Source organism: Triticum dicoccoides, chromosome 5B, assembly GCF_002162155.2.
Source record: "Triticum dicoccoides isolate Atlit2015 ecotype Zavitan chromosome 5B, WEW_v2.0, whole genome shotgun sequence".
NCBI lineage: Eukaryota > Viridiplantae > Streptophyta > Magnoliopsida > Poales > Poaceae > Triticum > Triticum dicoccoides.
Window position 1 is genome coordinate 117,057,110 of NC_041389.1, and position 22,690 is coordinate 117,079,799.

A 22,690-nucleotide genomic window follows, 5' to 3' on the forward strand; every position below is an offset into this window, starting at 1 on the left:
TGTTTCAAAGCATCATTAAAATGATGTGAGTTGTTGTATGCATCTCTGTTATAGAACTATGATCCAGTACTGCTGCTCCCATGGGTACATACACAGAGACTGGTTCACAAAACATGTCAATTGTTTTAAAATCCCTGTGATATACTTCCATCTACCCCGATGGTCAAGAGTTCGACTTCTTACTCCAGCCTTTTGGAGCTGACTGCGATTTATTCTGCTTTCAAACGCCTTTATAACTTACACTCGCTTGGAACTTTCTCTCACTTTATACACTGAAAGAGAAACTAAATGCTATTTTGCCCCATTTGGTCAAGAGTTCTACTTCTTACTCCAGCCTTTTGGAGCTGACTGCGATTTATTCTGCTTTCAAACGCCTTTATAACTTACACTCGCTTGGAACTTTCTCTCACTTTATACACTGAAAGAGAAACTAAATGCTATTTTGCCCCATTTGGTTGGAAGTATATCAAAAAGATTAGAACAGTTAACATGTCTTGTGAACCATGTAATTTTTCTAATACCTGAAAGGGCATATGATTTACTTTGTTCCTTGTTATGTTTGCGTCTGGCCATAGAAAATCTTCTCTAGAGCACTCCTCCGTTTTTTATACATTATGTTCCCAACTGCAAGTAGGGCGATAGATTTGCACATAGGAAAAATTAATTCATGTGAATCAAGACAATGGAAATTTTGAATCTGGACAATTGATTTTTCACAGCAGTTCTTTGATTTATTCCAAGTGATACCATTATAGTAGCATACTTAAGTTGTGTAGCCCTAGAAGCCTATTTGCTTTAATGGAATACTGCTGAAAATTTTCTATAAAATCATATCCTCACTGATCGGTTTTTATTGCTGAGCTCAGAAGGTTTGTCTCAGCTACAGATGCGCTGATATGGATAGGGAGATTCCAGCCCTAATGGGTGTTTCGAAGGCTATATTGGAGAATGTTATATTTGTGCACCAAGACGAATCCAATTGGCCATTACAGGACCCTTCAACACTTAAGAAAAAGTTTGACGACATCTTTTCTGCTACCCGGTATATGAATGCATTACTATTTACTTCATTATTTAGAAGCTCCGATTAAGGCCATGAATTTTCTTATTTGATTGTTGCATTCTGTTTAAGATGGTGTAGTCTCCACTTCTCTGGAAGGCTAATCTTTCTGTGAAAGTGGGGAGATGATGTCAAAACTTCACTACCTTAATTTCCTAATGTACAGCTATACCAAAGCTCTTGAAGTCATAAAGAAACTTCACAAGGACCAAGCACAAGAAATCAAGACTTTTAGGTTAAAGTTGGAGAACCTTCAGACTCTTAAAGATCAAGCATACAGGGTAATTTGTATCTTCTATTTATATGTTTTCATTTATTTTCACAACTATGTAATATGTTTCTAGAATCCTACTTTCTGTTGTGTTACCACCCTACTTTGTGTTATGTTACCACCATGGGGGATATATATGTATAGAATATAAATGGAGGTGATATACAAATAACCTCCCTATAATAGGTGACAACGATTCATTACACTTCACAATTCACATTACCCTAGTAGACTACTTAATTTCTGTTGCCTTTACTCTTTCGTTGGCATACTTGTCAGCTCAATTTGAGTCACTGCATTTTCCAGCTCATGTCAGTATTCATGTGCAGCAACATTGAACACTTGAATGTGCACTGAAAATTAGTCTGTTCTACACTTCTGCTGCAATTTAGTTTAATTTTTTGAAGGGTATGCTGCTTTTAATATTAGTTTAATTTCCTTACTTTCACAGCTCCGTGACAGTATTGCACAAGATCAAGAGAAGTCAGACGCCTTAAAAACTCAAATGGAGGACCTGAAAACAAACATCCAAGCTGTGGAAAACAAAATCCTTCGTACCGAAACAAGTATGGTGGATTTGAGGAAACTTCAGGAGCAAATTAGCACCAAAGCAACTGCTAGAAGTACATATTTTACACTTCAGGAGCAACAGTATGCTGCTCTTTCTGAGGAAAATGAAGGTAAGCAATTCCTCATCATGCCCATCACTCAAATGGTTCCTTCTCAGCATAATGACGGTTTACCTTGCTTCATTTAGATACTGATGAGGAGCTGAAGGAGTGGCAAACAAAATTTGAAGAAAAAATTGCATTACTGGAAACGAAAATTGCTAAACTTGAAAGAGAGATGAATGATGAATATGCAAAAAGCTCTCTGCTATCCGAGACCATCAATGATTCAACACGCGAAATAGGAAAGCTCCAGGCAGAAGCTGATGTAATACTGTAATCCTTTATTCTTTCTTTTGACTGGCTTGACCATTCGTAAATGATAGTGGACATTGTGACACAAGGTTAAATACAAGTATCTTGTTTTCAGGCTCACATGTCCGTGAAGCATGAAAGAGATTCAGCCATCAGAACGATATTCAATAAACACAATCTCGGGCCAGTTCCTGATGCTCCTTTTACCAATGATATTGCCATGAACCTTACAAACAGAACTAAAGCAAGACTATCGAATCTCGAGGATGATTTGCAGGAAAAGAAGGTTATAATACCTATTCTTCGTATTTTGGAATTTAGTTGCAAAATTAAACACTTCCATGTGAACTTTTTTTTTGTATCGTACTTAACGTTTTCTAGGCATTCATTTTGCTGCCTATTTTTGTTTGTAATCTTAGTGGTTCCATGACCCTCTGATATGTTCATGCAAAGTTTCTTGCTTTACCATACTTTATTTATTCAAAAGCATCTGTGCAAGTGCAATTAATTAGGAAATGCTGAAGACCTGCATTCTTATCAAGTATGTCCCTTTGTAATCAAATTCCTTTTCTTAAGCAGAAAACTAATGAGACACAGTTAGAATTTCTTTGGGGACGTTATCTTAAAGTAAATGCTCGCTACTCTGAAGTTGATGGCCAGATACAATCTAAGAAGGAATCTAAGGTTAGTAATGGAAACAACACTGGACTTGCACACGCATGATGTCCCGTAACTGATACATCAGATACCATTCATTAATATAATATATCGAACGCTTTCCAGATAGGTGTTTTAAGGCGCATAAAAGATAAAGAGAATGAGCGAGATGCTGCAGAGACGGAGCTTTCAAGGCATAATCTGGCCCGTATTGATGAAAGAGAGCGGCATCTGGTATTTATTTAACCTAACTATCATTGTCCATTGGATCTATTCATCGTTATATACCTGTACTTGGCTGGTCTGCTAGGTTGATTTGTTTTCACTTTGCTTACATCTATAAGTAAGTTATATCTCTCTAAGTTTAACGCTCTTAATTCTAAATAAGTGTCCCATTGTGATTTGAATAGCAAATTGAAGTTGAGAGGAAGACAATTGCGCTGGGAGAAAGAGACTATGATTTGATTATAAGTCAGAAGCGCTCAGAGATATATACCTTGGATCACAAGATAAAAACACTTCACCGAGAGAAAGATAACATAGCAACTGATGCTGATGACAGAGTAAAATTAGAACTCAAGAAGGATGAGTTGGAGAAGTGCAAGAAGAAACTTAAAAAGATGTACTTCTTTCCTTTCCCTTTTAATTTCTATCTGTGCTATGGTTTTATTGTTAGTTATATTCCAATACCAATTCTTTCGTTATGAAGATTGAGATAACACGATATAAAATGCAGATATGATGAACATAAGGATAAATTTAGAAGTGTCCTTAAGGGAAGGCTTCCTCATGAGAAGGATGTCAAGAAGGAGATTACTCAAGCTTTCGGGTTTGTGTCGCAGTGCTTTATTGATATGCTTAATCGCCTCTCTTAGTGTTTTTCTGGTGCATAATATGTCCTATTTTGGCTCATATTATCAAACTGAAGTTACCTATGTAAAGCTGCAATATATTGACTTCCTCCGATGCAATTCATCTTTCCTGTTCATGCCATTGTTGGTTACTGGCTGTCCAGTAAGTATGTATCCAGTTTGATCAATCATGTGCACAATAAGTATGTATCCAGTTTAAGCATACATGTTAGTTGTAAACGTTCACATATGGATGTGTATTTCAAAGGTCTAATCTGTTAATGCGACGTCTAGGCCTACACATCCCATTCTGTTCTTGAACTAGCAATCTGTTAAGCTTCCATCCTGATGCGGAAAAAAAAGTTATGCATGTTACTCTGACACACCCAACTAGTAATCTATTAATTTATTATGCTTTCATTCTTCCTTATGGATTATACTACATGTGGCACTTTATATTTTCTGGTGCTGTTTATTAATGTTGCCACAAAACTCTGCTTGACGCAGGTCTGTAGACTCGGAATACAATGATTTGAACTCAAAATCTCAGGAAGCGGAACAACAGTTGAAATTGGCACAAATGAAAATTGATGCTGCTAAAAGCCACTTGTCAAAGCTCCAAAAAGTTTTGGATGGTAAATTTAGATATGATCACTGCACGCTTACTTATTTCATACAAAGTTGATGATGCTTCTTTGGCATGTAAAAGCTCCACTATGTATGGAATTTGGAATCAAAATCTGAGAGGTGGACACAGCACACTACATCTCTCTTTTGCCTTTTAAGATGTATTATCATTCCATCATTTGAGTTGCTATGTTGGAAAGATGACAGATTCACTGCCAACTAAGTAGAGTCTATGCAGTTGAAATTGTTCCTTGGGCAAAATTTCCCTGACCTACAGTTACATTCTTATCCAGAACAAAGTGAGGGTAATCAAAGTATGTGAAAGATCCATTTTGATTATCATGTCGAAGGAATTTCTTGGACAATGCACCACATTGCACTATTGTGCATGCTCGATTTCTATCTCATAGTGTAGTATAAACCTTGTAGTGGTTCCAACTGTCACTACATAGGGATCAAGGGTAACTAGTGTTTCAATTTGATGAATGCAGTATCAAACCAATGTGTCACACAAGCCATTAGTTGTTCGATTTAACCGAGTTAAACTGAAGCATGAATTGGCTTGCTCACCTAGGTCAACATCCAAGTGTCTCGCTAAGAGAAATAATATATTGATATGTACTAAAATTCTAAGCAAAAACTCCATAGGCTTTAGTTATTTATTCTGCCAATACTGCAGTTTTATGGGTAAATGATATCTTTCGTGCAGCAAAAAGAAAGCATCTGAACTCGAAACTTCAATCCATTGCTAAGGTATCTGTTGACATCAACGCTTACCCCAAGATTCTGAAAGATGCCATGGACGAGAGAGATAAACAGACAAAGTAGGTATCCATAACTGTAGCTATCTCTTTAAGCGACACCTCAGTTTGATGCTCAAATTCAATGCTTTCTTCCTATTTGCAGTAATTTCAGTTATGCTAAGGGAATGCGGCAAATGTATGAACCTTTTGAAAAAGTGGCCCGACAGCATCACAAGTGTCCTTGCTGTGATCGTGCTTTCACACCTGATGAAGAGGACCTCTTTGTAAAGAAGGTGGGTAATCTAGTAAGCATAAGAGTGCTGCATTTTTCGTTTGATTAGAGTTACTTTGTGGTGGATGATTTCTTTCTGTTGTATGCTGCATCTTTCAGCAAAGGACAACAGGTACAAGTACCGCAGAGCGCTTGAAAGTGCTGGCAGAGAACTTATCAGTTGCTGAAGACTTATTCAATCAATTGGATAATCTCCGTGTGATTTATGATGAATATGTGAAACTGGAGAAAGAGACTATACCTTTAGCAGAGAAGGATTTGGAACAACTTTCGGCAGATAAAAGTGAGAAGGAACAGATATCTGATGATGTTAGTCCTCCCTATTGACAGCACTTTATTTTCTATTCTCATCATACGCAAAATAAAGATAGACACAGTCGAACATAATACCTTAGATGACCTGTGTTTCTCTTAACCAAATTACTCTCAAACTGAAATATTTCTTAGCTCTACTATGTGTCCTAATGAAGATTCTCCACTCCTGAGGCATAATTCTAGCGACCCTTTCTCCACGTCAAGTGTCAAGATGTAGTAAATCAGTCTATAATACAGATGTAGAAGTCTACTTGTGTAGATATTATGCTCTCTGGGACTAGGCCATGGAATGTTTCATCCTCTTCAGAGGGCTGGTAGATTATTTTGTTTGCAAATCTCCTAGGTCAAATCCATATGATGGTTGTTTGAGCTGTTCTTAAGCTTAAGCACTTCGACAGTGTGTGCTGTTGGATTGGCTTCTTTCATGAAATTGAGGAAAATTTCTGTACTTTGGGTAATTGATATAATGGTCTGGTATTTTAGATAGGCGCACTGTTATTTGAGAAACTTCACTTGAACCTTTTGCAAATGCACTTCAGGTGCACTGCCTCCAGAGAAACATGGGTTTTTACTTTTAGTTACCAAGCAGTAGCATCTGTTATAAACATAATTCATGTTGTCTTTTCTATTTTGCTTTGACTTGTATGCTTGATGTGTTGCAGCTTGTGAGTGTTCTTGCTCAAGTTAAAATGGACAGGGATGGAGTGGAAGTCTTGTTACGTCCAGTTGATACTATCGACAGGCATGTGCAAGAAATACAGGAGTTGGAACCACAAGTCAAAGATCTTGAATATAAGCTTGATTCTCGTGGCCAAGGTGTTAAATCTGTCGACGAAATTCAGTTGGAGCTGATCTCTGTGCAGAGGGCAAGGTAATGATTTTCGATGGGGAACAAACTTGCTAATACTCAGATGCAATTTCCACGGCCTAGAATTATAAGACCCTCTGTTGGGGGATTGAGAAAGTAGTTCTTCAGGCAACTAAATTCTAGTTCTAGTATCACAGGGGATTAGAAAATGACTCTCCCTTACCCCCACCACTTGAGACCCTTCTAGCTCCAGTAACTCATTTTTTGATTTACGGAGCAGAACATAGGAGACTTCTTTAGGGTGCGTTTTTCTTCTTTAGCATGCAAGAATTAATCTCAGCGTTCCTGTGTAGCTCCTTCATTTTTCTTCTTTTTTATTTTCTCACCCATGATCCATCCCATGATCCCAACCATCCTTGATCCACATCATCGTCCAACCAAACTTACCATGTATATCGTTGCCCTTTTGTGTTCTCTTCTCTATTCGTTTCCTTTTTTTCTTAACTGAAAACTGTATGGGAGGCCTTGACAGTAAATTTTATGAAAAAAAACATAGAGATAGAAACATAAAATTATTTACGAGAGGAGAGAATTTTACGAAGGTAGAGGAGACATGGCTATGCAGTGATCTATACATGAGAGTCTAGGTGAAGCTTTGAGAGGAGCTTGCAGCTCCTCCTTCTCTTTCCTAACGGTCAATAGAGCATATGCATGATGCATGTGTGCCGTCAGTGTTGCTTTTGTTTTGTAGTATCTCAGTCATTATCCTTTGGTTCTCTGGATGGGATTTAAAGAAAGCCTGTTCTCACATAAGTGAAAGACTGAGAATAGTTTCTTTATGTGCTTCTATCATGTTCATAGACTTCCTTTTTTGTTGGCCTGTGAAATGAAAACAAGTGCTTAAGCTTTTCTGGTTTGCCAATGAAGGAGGATATTCCTTTTGTGACACACACATGGATACACTTTTACCCTGATTAATTTGTTGTATAGCTATCAATTGAATTTGGTGAAGGATTCATTCTGCATTCTCATAGATGCTGCCTTTTCTACAGAGAACTATCCATTTCATATTTGTATGTGGAGGTCCATATTATACTGGCAACCTACACAACTAAGCACACAAATACAGGTTATTAGGGATGTTTAAATGTTTTGGTTTACACATTCTGCAACTGTGCGCGCTAGGGATGCAGGAGCGGGTCCCGCCAGGCCTGCAAAATGTGAGATGTTAGTTCAACTGCAAACATTAAACAACTCAGTAACCAGATTCAACCGGACTTGCACATGAAGTGGGTTTTCTTGCATCCGTAGTTTTCGCAGGGTGTGTTCGGTTTGAGCCCAAGCCAATCCCACCAAAAAATTGTTTTTGGGCCCATTTTTTGGCCAATGCTGGCAAGAAAAAATGAACTAGAGTTGGCCAAGGAGCCGGCATGTATGTTTGACATTATGCAAGAAAGAGCCAAAACATTGGTCATTGACGAAATATTGATAGGGTTGGTTTTGGTGATCAACCAAACATATGCTAAGTGCGTTCAAATGTTGAATATTCAATCCGTCACCCATGAAACATTTGAATTAGTTTAGTCTTACTTCTTTTATGACTTGCTCTTGGAGGCTCAACTATACTGGTTTGTTTACTTCTGTCTGGCAGGGACACATTGACTGGTGAAGTAGACGATCTCAGGGATCAGCAAAAAATGCTTAGCGAGGATCTATCAAATGCTCAAATGCGGTGGCATGCTCTTAGGGAAGAAAAACTAAGAGCTTCAAGTGTATTGCTGAAGTTCAAAAAGGCTGAAGAAGATTTGGTACATTTTGCCGAGGAAAAGGAGCAACTGATCCTAGATCAGAAGGTATTCATTGAACTTCCACTTATCTGCAATATGGATCCAGTTAATATTCTCTAGTGACTAGCACATATGCCCGTGCGTTTCTGTCAAGTTGTATTCTTTGGCATACACAAAGAGATATAAGATAGGCTGGCCACATTAGTATTGGGCGGTCGATTCTTCTTACCTAATGATATGTTTTTCCTCTACATGATATGTTGGTACTTCTCAACCTACCACATCTCGCTTGCTTCTTGTCCTCATGAACTACATTGACCGGTGTTAACCAATTCATTAATAATGTTGATTATCCCCGCTCGATTCATAATGTCAAACTACTTTCCTATATGAAAAAAAACCATTCATGTTGATACATCTGTACCATTCATATTGTTCAATTCCTAGAACAACACATGCATGTTACTTTGATGATTTTTTTCATTGCTACATATTGCATGTTATCTGATTTTAGTGAATTGCTATTTTTATTCCAGCGGTCGTTTATATGTTGAATTGTCTATACAATCTCCACTTACGCTTATATAACTTTTTATACATAGTTCGTAATAGAAAATTTGTTATCAGTATTTCTTGACTTCTATATAGAAAATGGTTGTACTTTTATCCACAATATGAAATTTCTATTTTCCTTGACCATATATCTACAGCAAATTTTATGTAATGTCTGATTTAAGAAAAGATGTTAGCTACCTCTCTTTATTCCTTTTTCTGAATTTTTATAGAGAATAATTATAGCTTTTATCGACAAATAATAGTTTTCTTTTTGTTTTATTATGTACTCCCTACGTTCGGAAATACTTGTCAGAGAAATGGATGTATCTAGACGTATTTTACTTCTAGATACATCCATTTTTATCCATTTTCCGACATGTATTTTTGGATGGAGGGAGTATATTTAAAGCAACACTGGTCCATATAAATTTTCTAGTATTTACTGTTTGCAATAAGACCAATTTGCTAACACCTTTTATTTCTTGCTTATTTCTTATTTGGAATTTAGTAAATAGAGGTTTTTGTCCACCTGATAAGGTTTTTTGGTGTCGCCTTGACCATCACTCAAAGGTAGTTTTAATTTTTACGTCACCACCTTGTCCGCCTCATTACGAACATCATCATCTCCCTCTCTCTCTGTCTCTCTCATGGCTGCTTGTATGTTCATGCCGATACATATGGGGCAAGATTGACTTTTACTTTAATTTGAAAATATATGCATAGGTCACACATTTGAACGGTAGACTTAATATTTATAATATTATAATATTTCTTTCCTTATCCCGCGACCATAACATTGATAAATCATTAAGGATAAATAAGAAAAATAAATAGGTTTAGCCCTTTATGAATTTGATATTATCTACGCATAAAAATTGATAGCAAATTTATTAATAGGCTTTGCGAATTTCTCTTTGACACCTTTATTGCCTGATATCTATCAACTTAACCATAACATTGATAATAAAATTTCTGGGAATTTAATCTAAATGGTGACTTGCACTTAATTGCTATTTTTCCTCAAGAATTCAGTCTAAACTACGATTCATAATTAAACCTTGTGGTTTCTGTCTCCACATGTCTCAAAACTGACCACACTTAATTTGCATTTTTTTTGTGAAGTAACTTTCATTTTGTTAAAAGAGTTCTTGTAAATAATTGCAATCTATCAAGTCAACTTTGTGTGTCACGTGTCGTATTCTTCTTATAATTGTCTCTTTTATTATAAACCAAAAAAGGTGATCACACATTCCTGCAATATTTCCTCTTAATCTTTTTGAAAATAAGTCTATACAAAATCAATTGTAAATATGTGTGTTAAGTCGATTAGTGTGCAGTCATGGCTGAGATCGTCGGTAATGTCACTGCATGCATGCACCTAATCTTGTTGCTGACCTGCTGGGGCTTTTTTAATATTAGGTGCTATTTTGGAGGACCTATGGTCAAATAATTTAAATGTCAAGGACAGGGAATAAAAATACTTCAACCGAATTTCATAGTGAACAAGATGTTTTCCTATCAGTCACTAGTCGACTGGTGGGTCTGATGTCGAGTTCAAGGATAGGGAATAAAAACGGCTGCTTTGGTTGTTTTGGATTTGTTGATAAGCTCTGACTGCTCCTGGCTCTCTTAATATTTTGTATTATGGCTATCTTAATGCTTGACAAACCATATCTTTAGTTTTCTTGCCTGGAGTACTACTCATGGCTGAGACTCTAATACTAATCTATTGGGCTGCATTCCGTCATGTCTGATCGAGTTGTTGAGCATTCAACGGAGCACACAGATTAATTTCTGACACCAACGAGTGTGTCATGGCATAAATACTACTCCGTACAACAGTGCACCTTCCCTATAATTTTTTTTCTTGATTAATTGGCTGTCTACTGCATGCATTTGATTCGGAAGGAATCCAAGCTATTTTAGTGCCATCTAGAGTTTCCGTAACCAAAAGGACCAATCACGTGCAAGTTGTATTAGAAGGAAGTCTAGCCGGACACCAATCATATATGCCAATCCAAGTAGGCGGGAGTATGTGTACCTTCCGAATATATTACTCCCTCCGTCCAAAAATAAGTGTCTTGAGCTTAGTACAAATTTATACTAGAGCTAGTACAAAGTTGAGACACTTATTTTGGGACGGAGGGAGTATTACAGTATGACCATGGGTGTCCGATGAAACTTGTCTATGCACATTGTACGTGTCCTATGAGACGTGTCTATGTACACCAATATTGTTGTACATAACTCTTATCAATCGTTGTAATTTAGATCAATGGGTAATTATTTTTTAGCCTATGTGGATTAACGTAATAGCTTGTTTGACTTCTATTTTAATAATATAATACTCCCTCCGTTCCTAAATATAAGTCTTTGTTGAGATTCCACTAGGTGGACTACATACGGAGCAAAATGAATGAATCTACACTTAAAATGCATCTATATACATCTGTATGTGGTTCATAGTGGAATCTCTACAAGGACTTATATTTAGGAACAGAGGGAGTAGATACGTAACTTGTGCAGTTGTAGGTCACTGTTTCATATGGAACTGGGTAATATTAACTGGCTGGTGCTGGTCATTGACTTACTGTTAGTTAACAGTCAGGTCTCGCCACCCACTAGTTTGATCAGTTTACTGTCATGGGCTTACAGCTCTCTTGACCAACTTTGGGTAGTACTGGGTGCATGCAAATTAACTTGTGACAGTTGGTCTAGATTTTAACCCTGAAGGCATGATCTCATTATTCTTTCTGCCATACTCCTATGTAGTTTTGTGCATCAGTGACACTGCAACGCTTGTGCTTGTGCATGATGATCTAATACATGCTAAATGTTTATTTCTTATGGACACAGCATTTAGAAGAAGCTCTTGTTCCATTGTCAAAAGAGAGAGAAAGCTTGTTGCAAGAGTATAAAGCTTTGAAGGAAAGGTTTGATCAGGAGTATGACCAGCTGGCAGAAAGAAAAAGGGGATTCCAGCAAGAAATCGATGTACTTGGAACCCTTAACACACGCATCAAAGGGTATATATTTCCCACTCCCGCTCTTTCAATTTGTCGCCCCTTTACTAACTACTTTGTCTAAAAAAAATATCCTCTTAGGTACCTGGATTCAAACAAAGTAGAGAAGCTTAATGAGTTGCAGGAAAGGCATACCCTATCACTGTCTCAGTTACAGAAATGTGAGGCAAGAAAGCAAGACATCTCGGTTGAGCTTGACAAGAGCAAACAGCTATTACGGAGCCAAGATCAATTGAAAAGAAACATTGATGACAATCTGAACTACAGGAAAACAAAGGCTGAAGTGGATCGACTTACTCATGATATCGAGTTACTTGAAGATAATGTGCTTTCCATCGGCAGCATGTCTACTATAGAAGCTGATCTTAAGCGGCATGCTCAAGAAAAGGAGAGGCTTCTTTCAGAGGTATTGTGTTTCTCTCATTCCTAATAATTGGCAAACTTGTCTCTAATAAGATGCCATTCTTTTCTCATACCTATTTAGGGAATCATGAACATGCATTTGGCCAGCTAGTACATATATTACGTATTTCTTAAGAGTAAAAATGTACGTTTCATAGGTGTGCCGCCCAGGTCCTGGTAATATGAAAATGCATGTGTTAGTCCTTATGGTAAATTAGTGAGTCATCAGATGTCCTGGCCTAATTGATTTGCGTAATGCACAGAAGGTCTAAAATGAGCAATTTCATAGTGCAAGTATCTAAGTGACACAACTTTGGAAGTTCAACGGCGCACCATACATTTTACTCTATTTCTTAGTATGAAACTCTATCAAATATGGCTGACACCTTGATATTTGATTTTCTTGGCAATCCCTGCAGTATAATAGGTGTCAAGGAACAATTTCTGTTTACCAAAGTAATATTTCAAAGCACAAACTTGAGCTTAAACAGACACAATACAAGGATATTGAGAAGAGATATTTTAACCAACTTCTTCAACTAAAGGTAGGTGGCATGATCTTCCAGGTTCAGTTTCTCCAGCTTTATGATCTTATTACTTGATGAGGAAGCTGATGTGGTTGCAGACAACTGAGATGGCAAATAAGGACTTGGACCGATACTATGCTGCTTTGGACAAGTGAGTATGCTTTCACGGCAAAAACGACAAATCTGATCTTCCACTGATAGTTGAGGCAAAAGTGACTCCTCGCAGAAATTTTAGCATGATATGGCGTTTAGGTTAGATGGGTAAATGCCATGGTCAATGGCATTGCTAAAAAACTCGTGACTTTGCGAGCAAAACGCAGTGTCCAAATACTTGTCGTTGAACTAAAACCACGACAAGTATTTTGGAACGGGGGGAGTAAAATTTTCTGTTCTTTGCCTTAATGATAGACTTGCTTCCCTTCAGTGTAGTGATAGGCTGAAAATATGGCGAGTTACACCATTATTCTTACCATGTCAAACACCTTGTGAACTCAAAACATTGCAAGTTTCCATATTTTCATGTATATTGTGCTCCTGTCTTTATGAACCAAAATTTCAAAATTCAGACATACTTTCTGTTATGAAAATGGGTCTGATGTACTATTACTGGTGTCACCATTGGGCTATTCTGTATAGAAGTACGTGTGACTCATAAATAAGGGAAACACAATGCTAGATTAACACTAACAAATGAGCCTGTACCCTGCATGATATAAAAGAACTCGCTTTTGGGTTGGTGCATTCAACCTAATATGGCATCAGCATTGAGTCCGTAAAACTGAACCATAATACCCATCACTACTGACACATAACTAGTTCTGGATGTACACCAGAGTTGAATTTGAGGTCATAAGACTTAACCCTAGTAGTCACCAGTTAGTTGTCATTAATCAATACTCCCTCTGTAAAGAAATATAGGAGTGTTTAGATCACTACTTTCGTGATCTAAACACTCTAAAATTTCTTCACGGTAGTAACTACCGACATTTGAGCTTGAAACTGTGTTGCATCTGAAGGTGGGCATTTCACTTGTACAATATCGTTTCTAAGTTTACTCTACTAATATCAAAATATTAGTCCTCATTTTTCTTTCTGGATAGATTAAGAAATCATGAAACCAAGATAAAGACGGCAAGGTGGAGGGAGTAGTACAATAATATAGAGTATTTTTTTCTTAAAACTTTTCCTTTTTTGTCAAACTGTCAACGAACCACACTTCTTAGTTTCTCAAATTACAACTTTTATATTATTATGTCAGAAAACCACCACACTTTTTAAGAACTGAGTTGTGGCCCACCTTCAGTGGTCAACAAGAGAAAGATTCTGTTTTTTCTGAAATCCTGGGAACAGATATTGTGTTGATGGCGGGCCATGGTCTTCTGAATTTCGTGATATAACAGAACTGCATTTTTTGTGGAACTTTGTTGGCATGTGGTCGATATTTTGACAAGAAAAAAAGGTGGTTTCAAGAAAATTATCCATAAAATATATGGATGCTTCGTAACTTTCTTTATGATGGCACACTTGTATTTCTGTAGGGCTCTTATGCGGTTCCATACCATGAAAATGGAGGAGATAAATAAAATAATTAAGGAATTGTGGCAGCAGACATACAGAGGCCAAGATATTGATTGCATAAGAATCAATTCTGATTCTGAGGGTGCAGGCACTCGATCATATAGCTACCGTGTAAGTTAAATTAGCTACACGTTTTACTAACTGATTGCTTGGACAACTGTTACACTTGGCTGTTTGAACCGCATTGTAGGTTGTCATGCAAAATGGTGGTGCTGAGCTGGAAATGCGAGGGCGATGCAGTGCTGGTCAGAAGGTAAACTTGTTTTGTTTCTTTTGTTGTCATAAACTTCAGCTAGCATGATCTTATGAATTATATACAATCCTACAAATCTCATGGTTATCTCCACTGCTGTTCAGGTGCTTGCTTCTCTTATAATCAGACTCGCACTGGCAGAGACATTCTGTCTGAATTGTGGCATATTAGCTCTGGATGAGCCAACCACCAATCTTGATGGACCGAATGCTGAGAGCCTAGCTGCTGCCCTATTGAGGTAAACTTTCAGGCATGGCGATTTATTATTATTTGGAGCTTTACCATTAACAGAGTCTCTTGTGTGTGCCATAGAATAATGGAGAGTAGGAAAGGCCAGGAGAACTTCCAGCTGATTATAATCACCCATGATGAGCGGTTTGCTCAGCTTATCGGTCAGAGGCAGCTTGCTGAGAAGTATTACCGAATCTCCAAGGATGAGCAGTAAGTTCATGCAATGTTGTCTCTTGCATATTTTTCTGTGCGTCCAGTGTTTGCACTTCCGCCTGTGTAAGGCCTCTTTGATTCAAATTCAAAGGGTGTTCATAGGAATTCTGGAGGGTTGAAATCCTTAGGAAATTCTCCTTATGAGGGTTGTTTGATTTGTCGGATTGTATACCCCATTGGATTTTTCCTAAGCATTCCACTGCATTACATTTTATAGGAAAAAAATCCATTGGGAAGAATCATCCCCCCTCCCCCCTCTTTGGTGCAATCAACCAAGTGCATTCCTGCAAATTCAGTTCTGTAGTACTCGACGTTTGCATGACATTGCAATTCTTACGTTTTTGTTCAGAATCGTGTGGACCTAGGCATGTTGAAGTTGTGTGGAGTACATGCATACCTGCTGATATTATTTCTTGGATAATATTCATAAATTTGTGCAATGATACTTTGAATAAGATAAAGATATTCAGTCTTGTAGTATTTGGTTTTCGACGCTAATATTACCTTTGACAAAATCCTGCAGGCAACACAGCAAAATAGAAGCCCAAGAGATATTTGACTAACTATGTTTGCTTGGAACATATATGCTCCCAGTGCTAATCCTCCTTTACCGGCCAAGTGTGTGCGGTTCATTATGATGGGCTGTCATGGAGAGAACTGGGTACCAGCGAACTGGTAGTAGGTTCTTTAGTTTGGTTTCTGTGCATGCAATTGCTTGCTTATTCTTGTATATAATCTGGAGGTGGTACTGTGTTGTGACTTTTCTCTTCTCCCTTATTCTTGAATTGACTCCTAATGCAGCCTCCACGCTGAGCCACGTCGTCTAATGACAAAAAAGGGTTTTCTTAAAATGGAAAAAGAAGAATTCTTGGAAGAATGCACGGTTGCTTTTCTTCCAGAAATCATTCCTCGACCATTTTTTTTTACGTCAACAATATTTTTTCCACACGTAGAACAAATTGGAGAAAAGTAGTATTTCTTCTGATTCCTAATTTTCTTTACACCTCTAGAAGAACGGAAATTATCTCTCCACATTGTCTATTTGTCTTTGAGAAAAAGGAAAGTATCTCTAGAATTTCTGTATCTCTTCCTTTCATGGTCTGCATTTACTTGTCACTAATCAACAAATTAAGGGTAATTTAGTATTAAATTCTCTAATTTCTTACCTTGGCAAAAAAAAATTCCATGTTTTTTTACACAGTATGGTCGCAAGTGTTCATATATATATGTACACTCACCTCTATGGATGCATACACACACCCTATCCCTATGAGCAGCTCTGAGAGACTAAGTCAGCATATCATCTTGTGATTTTACGAAGTCATCGTAGAGGCCTTGTAGTCGACACATCTCCTAAATCCATGTTCTAAATAAACAAATTCAAAGTATATGTGTAGATATTTTTGTGAGATTTTGCCGTTGCTAGCCATGGCAAATCGTTGGCACACCAAATAACTCCCAACATGTTTGGTAACCGTGGCAAATCGTTGGCACACCAAATAACTCCCAGCATGTTTGGTAACCATTCGGGTAGGAGGGAGTTTCCACAAAGGTGTTTGTGGAGGAATTAGTCATGGAAAGTAGAGTTTTACAGTCATGGAAAGTAGAGTTTTACTTTCATTCCTTTGATATATGATGGGAAATAGCATGGGATGAAACTTCATGAATTAATAGGTTCTCCCTGAGAAGAAATTGATAGAAATTGACTTCCTTCCATTCTCCATTTTTATTTCCCCCAAACCAAACAGACTGTCCATGTTTTGACTGCCTTGTTCTTGCAACAAATTAACTTCAGCAGCCGATGGGCAAGCCAAATAACCGGCTCCCACCCAAATAGATGAGCAGGACGCAGTTATCCGGGACCATAGGGGGAAATTTATAGCGGCTGCTAATGAAAAGATGGACATTTGCTTCGACTCGTTCACAGCAGAAGCAATTGCAGTGAGGTTTGGTTTGAATCTTGCTAATACCGTCGGATGTAGTAAGATTGAAGTGACTTCGGATAGCATGGAGGTGGTGAAGGCATTAAGCCAAGGCTACTCTTCTTCAGTCGCTTCATCCATTATAGACGACTGTTATTTCATGTCATTAGTTTTTTCCCATGTCATTTATGATCGTTGTAATAGGGAACGTAATCGAGTAGCTCATGAACTAGCAAGGTTAGCTAGGTTTTCTTCTCCGAGGGTTTGGATGGATAACGCCCCTGATGAGGTTATCCCTTTACTTGTAAACGATGCTACTTTACTTATGAATGAATAAAGGAGAAGAAGTTTATCAAAAAAACTCCAATTTGTTGGTTGGGCAGGTGTTGCCTCAAATCCAAATGAACTTGAGTACGAATATTTATGAGTTAATTGCATCTATGGTACTCGAATTTGCATGATGAGTATAAATTCATACAATAACTTGAAGTTGACACAAACTAGTCATACAGCTTGAGTTTTGAAAACATTTAGGTACATTTCTGTTAATTTGCCATCAACTTTGTCCTCATGGCACGCCAGCATGGCAGCGGCTCCACAGTTCTCTCCCTATCACTGTGTGGGTCCCGCCTATCAGATAGCAGGATAAATTAATTTGTAACTAAAAAATGTTGCAGACGTGAATCAAGTTGCACACCTCTGACCACCTTGCATAAACTGTGCTAACCATTGGTACAGTTGCTGCTTCTTTTTTAACTTAAACATAGAAGTTGTATAATATCTCTTTTGAGCGGGAAATAAATTAGAGAGAGAGAGAGGGAGGGGGGGAGGGAGGGAGGGAGGGAGAGAGAGAGAGAGCTGCATGGGGATTAGATCATCTTTAGCGGATCCGGCAAAACCATTTTACAGAATCTGTTCCGCCGGAGCCCGCTCGGTACCACAAATCAGTTTTCAGGCTTTATTTTGACATCATCTAAAAATTCACATTTAAAATCATGCACAATATAAGAGATAGCAATTTTGTCCATAAGAGTGAGCAATCAAACAAAATTAAACATGATCAAATTAAGCAACATCTATGTTGCCAAGATCGTCGCCACCACCACCGGCCATAGCACCACCATCATTGACCGAAAAATGATCACCACCATTGATGGAAGCACCACCATCAACTCCATTGGCCGAAGCACCACCATCAAATCCATTTGCCGAAGCATTGTAGGGTAATGCAATAAAAAATAAAAAATTCTGACGTACGCGCCAGCCCAGGATCACTATGAAGATGCATACAAGGTTTGATGTAATCGTTAGCAATTCATAGCGCAACGGAAGTAGAGTTGGCAAAGATCGTCGGTGCAGATCCCCGCAGCTAGGATTTTACAACCTCCTAACTGTGAGGATGTTCTCCCTCAGACTGCCCCTGGGACGGTCCCTCGGATAGGCCTTCAGGAGGCCCTCGGACAGCCCTTCAGGAGGCCCTCGGGTAGAACCTCGGACAGTCCCTCGGATAGCACCTCGACACGTCTGTCGAACTAAGATCGAAACGACAACCTCTCTACCAGGTTGCACACATCCGGTGTCAACTACCCGCAAGAACTTCGCCATCCAAAACTATGCTCTACTGAAGACTAGACAACCTTTCGGGTTATGAAACTATTTCGCTTGGGAGAGAGAAAGAAAGCCAGAACATTGCATGGCATGTGTTGGGAGAGAAATTGGGGTGAAATGGAGAGCTCTCTCCACCTGTATTTATAGTGGGAGGCAAGGGGTAGAGGCCATGGGAAAATACCAAAAAGCTCTTGGGATATTTTCACCACAAAACCACAAAAGGGGGGCAAGTGGAGCTCCATGGAGGAGCTCCTACTTGGGCCGGCCACCTTGTGTGCCCCCCAAAGGGGGTCCCACCACCCCATGACATCACATTTAACTTTGGGGAAAAGCCCTAAAAGGCGACTTTCCAAAAAGTTGCCAAATTAAAGGGGGTTGTACCCTAATAGTGTTTCTCCCTTTGAGACTTTATGGATATACGGACTCGAGGACCATTGAAGTTATAGCATGGAAAATGAACATAATTACAAACTTGAAGATAAATAATAGCTCTTACTATTGCCTCTACGACATATCTCCTACAACCACCACCACCTCCATTGCCGAAAGCTTAGCCACCACCTCCTCCATTGTTGAAAGCTTCACCCTCGGGCCCTTGTCTTGCGACTTCGACCGTCCACCGGAGGGGGTGGAGGAGGATCTCGTCCCGAGCCGGCGACAGGAGGGAGCATAGAGGAAGTAGTTGACATGGCGGCACAGGACACGACCACGGGAGGCGCGGGTGGAAGAGGTGGCACCGATGGGGGCGGTGACGCATGAAGTCCACCAGCGGGTGGTTGCGGGTACTCCATGCTGCCTTATTGGGGGCGCGACGAGGCGAGACGGTGTGGGGTAGGGGAGATCGTCATCGGTGGCGGCGACGTGGGTGGCGGCAAAGAAGGGGCGGAAATGTCCCTCCCGCCAAGTCGCGCACGTGATAGAGGAAACCATAAGCCGGGGCGGGGGAAGGGAACTAGAGGCCCTGTAGCTGATCCAGAGTTGAAAGATCGAGAAGAGGGGTCTAGAGGGGGGGGGGGGTGAATAGACACTTAACAAGGCAAAGGTGCAGTTTTTAGATTCTCTTGGAATTTAGGTAGATTTTAGCACAAGTTAAATGGAAACCAATACAATCTACACATGCATATCTAGAGAGTGAGCAGCAGAAGAACAACATGCAAGTACAAGAAAGTAAAGGGAGGTAGATATAGGAAGATCAAACACAATGAAGACACGGTGCTTTTTGGCGTGGTTTTGATACATGGTTCTATCGTACATCCACATTGATGGAGACTTCAACCCATAAAGGATAACGACTGCGCGAGTCCACAGAGGGCTCCACCCATGAAGGGTCCATGAAGAAGCAAACGTTGTCTATTGCATCAGGGCTTACGCCCACGAGGGACTAGTCTCACTCGAGGTAGATCTTCATGAAGTAGGCGATCTCGTTGCCCTTACAAACTCTTGGTTAAACTCCACAAGTTGAAAGAGCATGGTGCCCCCATGTGTGGTTTTGGTAATTGATGACAATCACTATGGACTAATGGTTGCCTTAAGCTATATTTGAAGGGTTTGTTCATAGGCATTTCTTGAAGTCCATTTGTTGGTTTCAAGGAGATTATGTAATGACCAAGGTGATATTCAAGGAATTATCCATTGATTGGTCATAGAGAATACATGATAAAAGGTTGATCAAGACTAAGTCAAACAGTGAATCAAGTTGATCAACACACAAAGCGTACAAGATGTACCGAGAGGTATATTTCCATGGGCGTGCATCAAAAGTAAGATATCATATAACCCATGGAGGATGACATCAAGTGGGCATCATCATCAAGGTTACGGTGTGCAATTTCAAGCGGAGCATCACGAAGAGATCTTGCTTGAAGCTTGCCATCCATTGTAGTGAAAATGGACTTGTGAATATGTGCTGAAGAGTGGCTCACCCATAGCGATGTATGGGGGAGCAATCAACTAGTCTTCATCGAGCCAACGCAATCAAGAAAGGTGGTCCAACTTGAGGAAGTCAAGATCGTCATCATCTAGCTCAAGTGGACTATGTGCAAGGCAAAGGTTTACCCTTGATAGGTTTTCCATTTTACTGGTCTCATCACTACTAGGGAAAAGCCTAGCAGCAACGCGGGTTTTAGGCCTATCAGTAGCGCGGGCTGGAGCGCTACTGGTATGGCGCTACAACTAAAGGTTAGCAGTAGCGTGCCTCAACCCACGCTACTGCTAAATCGACTTAGTAGTAGCGCTTTCCCAGAGGAGCGCTACTGGTAATTAGTAGTAGCGCTTCTCCCTGCCCGCGCTATTACTATTATTTCGTATTTTATTTCTTTTTTATCTCATGTTGTATTCATACACTTTTACACAAGTTTTCATACAACATGAATTTAGCGATTGTTTTTTACATCATAATGAGTTATTACATCACGGGGTGAAAGAACCGTGGACTAGTTTCAAGTGGATGTCCATCCACTTGAAACTAATCCGCGGTTCTTTCACCCAATGATATAATAAATATCATCATCATCATCATCATATCATTAACAACTTATCATCATAATACATCATTGTCATATAACACCTCAAGATCATCGTTTTCATCAATGAGACATCACATAGCAAATTGGTCACTAGTCGTAATCACAAGTACTCCTCATCATCAACTCTAACACATTATACCACATAATAAAAATATTGTACCTCATAGGACCTACTACATTCTCTAGGACCTACTATATTCTCTAAGGTAAAATAGCAAAAAACAAGATAGCCCCTGACTCTCCATTATGGAGAATGGAGATTATCCTGTCTCCTATTCTTGCCTTTCGCTTAATGTTACTTCCAAGAACCTCCTTGAGAATGTCCAAACATTTTTCCATTCTTTGATTAGCATGTGTTCACCGGTTTTAGAAATCCGATATGCACAGGTGAGATCCGTAGATTGACCTGGCTGTATGTTCAGAACTGCAAGACAACCATTCTGATACATCAAATGAGGCACACAATCCATCGGGATTTTCTGTTGAAAAACATAGTAATAACTTAATAGTTAGCAATGATGTACTAGTTTTAGAAGTATGCAAAAGATGCACGGATGTCGTAATAGTAAAAAATCTTATCAGGGTATCTCCATAGAAGTTACCGTGGTTCAACACATGCACTAGTGGCACATATTCACCATAATTTAGAGGAGTTCGATAATAGGTATTGTAATTCTCAAGATAAGTACAAAATGCGATCATATGACTTTTCTCCTTATAAGTTAATTCGGAGCCATCAGTGTAGTGGGTTTTGTCTACCATCTTCTGCACATTCTTTGAAGAATCAAAATAAGCTGTCAATGGAAATAAGCTGTCAACTATTTTGAAATAAACAATATAAATTAGTTAATAACTATGTTTGAGAAACTCACATTGCGGTAGAATCGGAAGTGTATCAACAAGGACCCAAATGTCCATATTGTCTTGCTCGATGTCAGGATCACCAAGATCCATGGTGACAATTATACCCTCATAAAAACTATACATTTTGCAAAGTGCTTCCCAATTTTGGCAACCAAAATGGATTACGCTCTGAGAATTGTACAAATTTACTTCAAAATCCATATCATGATGGGTCCTTAGGTGTATTTTCTTTGTTTCACAATTTTCATGGTCTTCAAAACCCATCCTCTCCAAGACATAGCGTCTTGCATGGCATGGGATAAGCTAGTCGAATTGTAAAAGATGAAAATTAGACGTTGAAATAGTTGAAGTCATGCTTAATTACGAAAAACACACTTGTCGTCGTTGCGTACCGTTTCAACATCGAAGGTCTCCTCGAGCTTAATGCTGAAGCGCCGATCTTCGTACAGCTGAAGGAACCTGTCGCACAGACCTTAACCGTCGTGGCATCAGCTGCACTCCCCCGGGAGACTGTCGTCGTCCGAGTACGACATTTCCTACGTTCATAATTCAAAGATTAAACTTGTACAATTAAATATATGTACTAAAGAACCTAAATTAGATCATTATTTTTCGAGAAAATCCAGGCCACTCGATATTTCCTACATATTCTAGC

At 39.0% G+C, this 22,690-nt stretch overlaps 1 protein-coding gene across 1 annotated transcript in view; it reads left to right on the forward strand.

Annotated features, from left to right (window-relative positions):
- LOC119307716 (DNA repair protein RAD50-like) overlaps nt 1–16,021 on the forward strand; it is a 17,761-nt gene extending 1,740 nt beyond the window's left edge. Inside the window, exons 4-27 of the mRNA XM_037583791.1 lie at nt 867–1,042; nt 1,227–1,341; nt 1,783–2,011; nt 2,089–2,267; nt 2,370–2,540; nt 2,834–2,938; nt 3,038–3,145; nt 3,322–3,533; nt 3,648–3,740; nt 4,270–4,397; nt 5,099–5,213; nt 5,296–5,425; nt 5,524–5,733; nt 6,402–6,610; nt 8,199–8,400; nt 11,746–11,915; nt 11,994–12,318; nt 12,734–12,859; nt 12,940–12,992; nt 14,380–14,530; nt 14,610–14,672; nt 14,777–14,910; nt 14,985–15,113; nt 15,640–16,021. Of these exons, the coding sequence (XP_037439688.1) occupies nt 867–1,042; nt 1,227–1,341; nt 1,783–2,011; nt 2,089–2,267; nt 2,370–2,540; nt 2,834–2,938; nt 3,038–3,145; nt 3,322–3,533; nt 3,648–3,740; nt 4,270–4,397; nt 5,099–5,213; nt 5,296–5,425; nt 5,524–5,733; nt 6,402–6,610; nt 8,199–8,400; nt 11,746–11,915; nt 11,994–12,318; nt 12,734–12,859; nt 12,940–12,992; nt 14,380–14,530; nt 14,610–14,672; nt 14,777–14,910; nt 14,985–15,113; nt 15,640–15,679 (3,573 nt within the window). The 3' untranslated portion in view covers nt 15,680–16,021. The remainder of the gene's footprint in view (nt 1–866; nt 1,043–1,226; nt 1,342–1,782; nt 2,012–2,088; nt 2,268–2,369; nt 2,541–2,833; nt 2,939–3,037; nt 3,146–3,321; nt 3,534–3,647; nt 3,741–4,269; nt 4,398–5,098; nt 5,214–5,295; nt 5,426–5,523; nt 5,734–6,401; nt 6,611–8,198; nt 8,401–11,745; nt 11,916–11,993; nt 12,319–12,733; nt 12,860–12,939; nt 12,993–14,379; nt 14,531–14,609; nt 14,673–14,776; nt 14,911–14,984; nt 15,114–15,639) is intronic.
- The last annotated feature ends 6,669 nt before the right edge of the window (nt 16,022–22,690 follow it).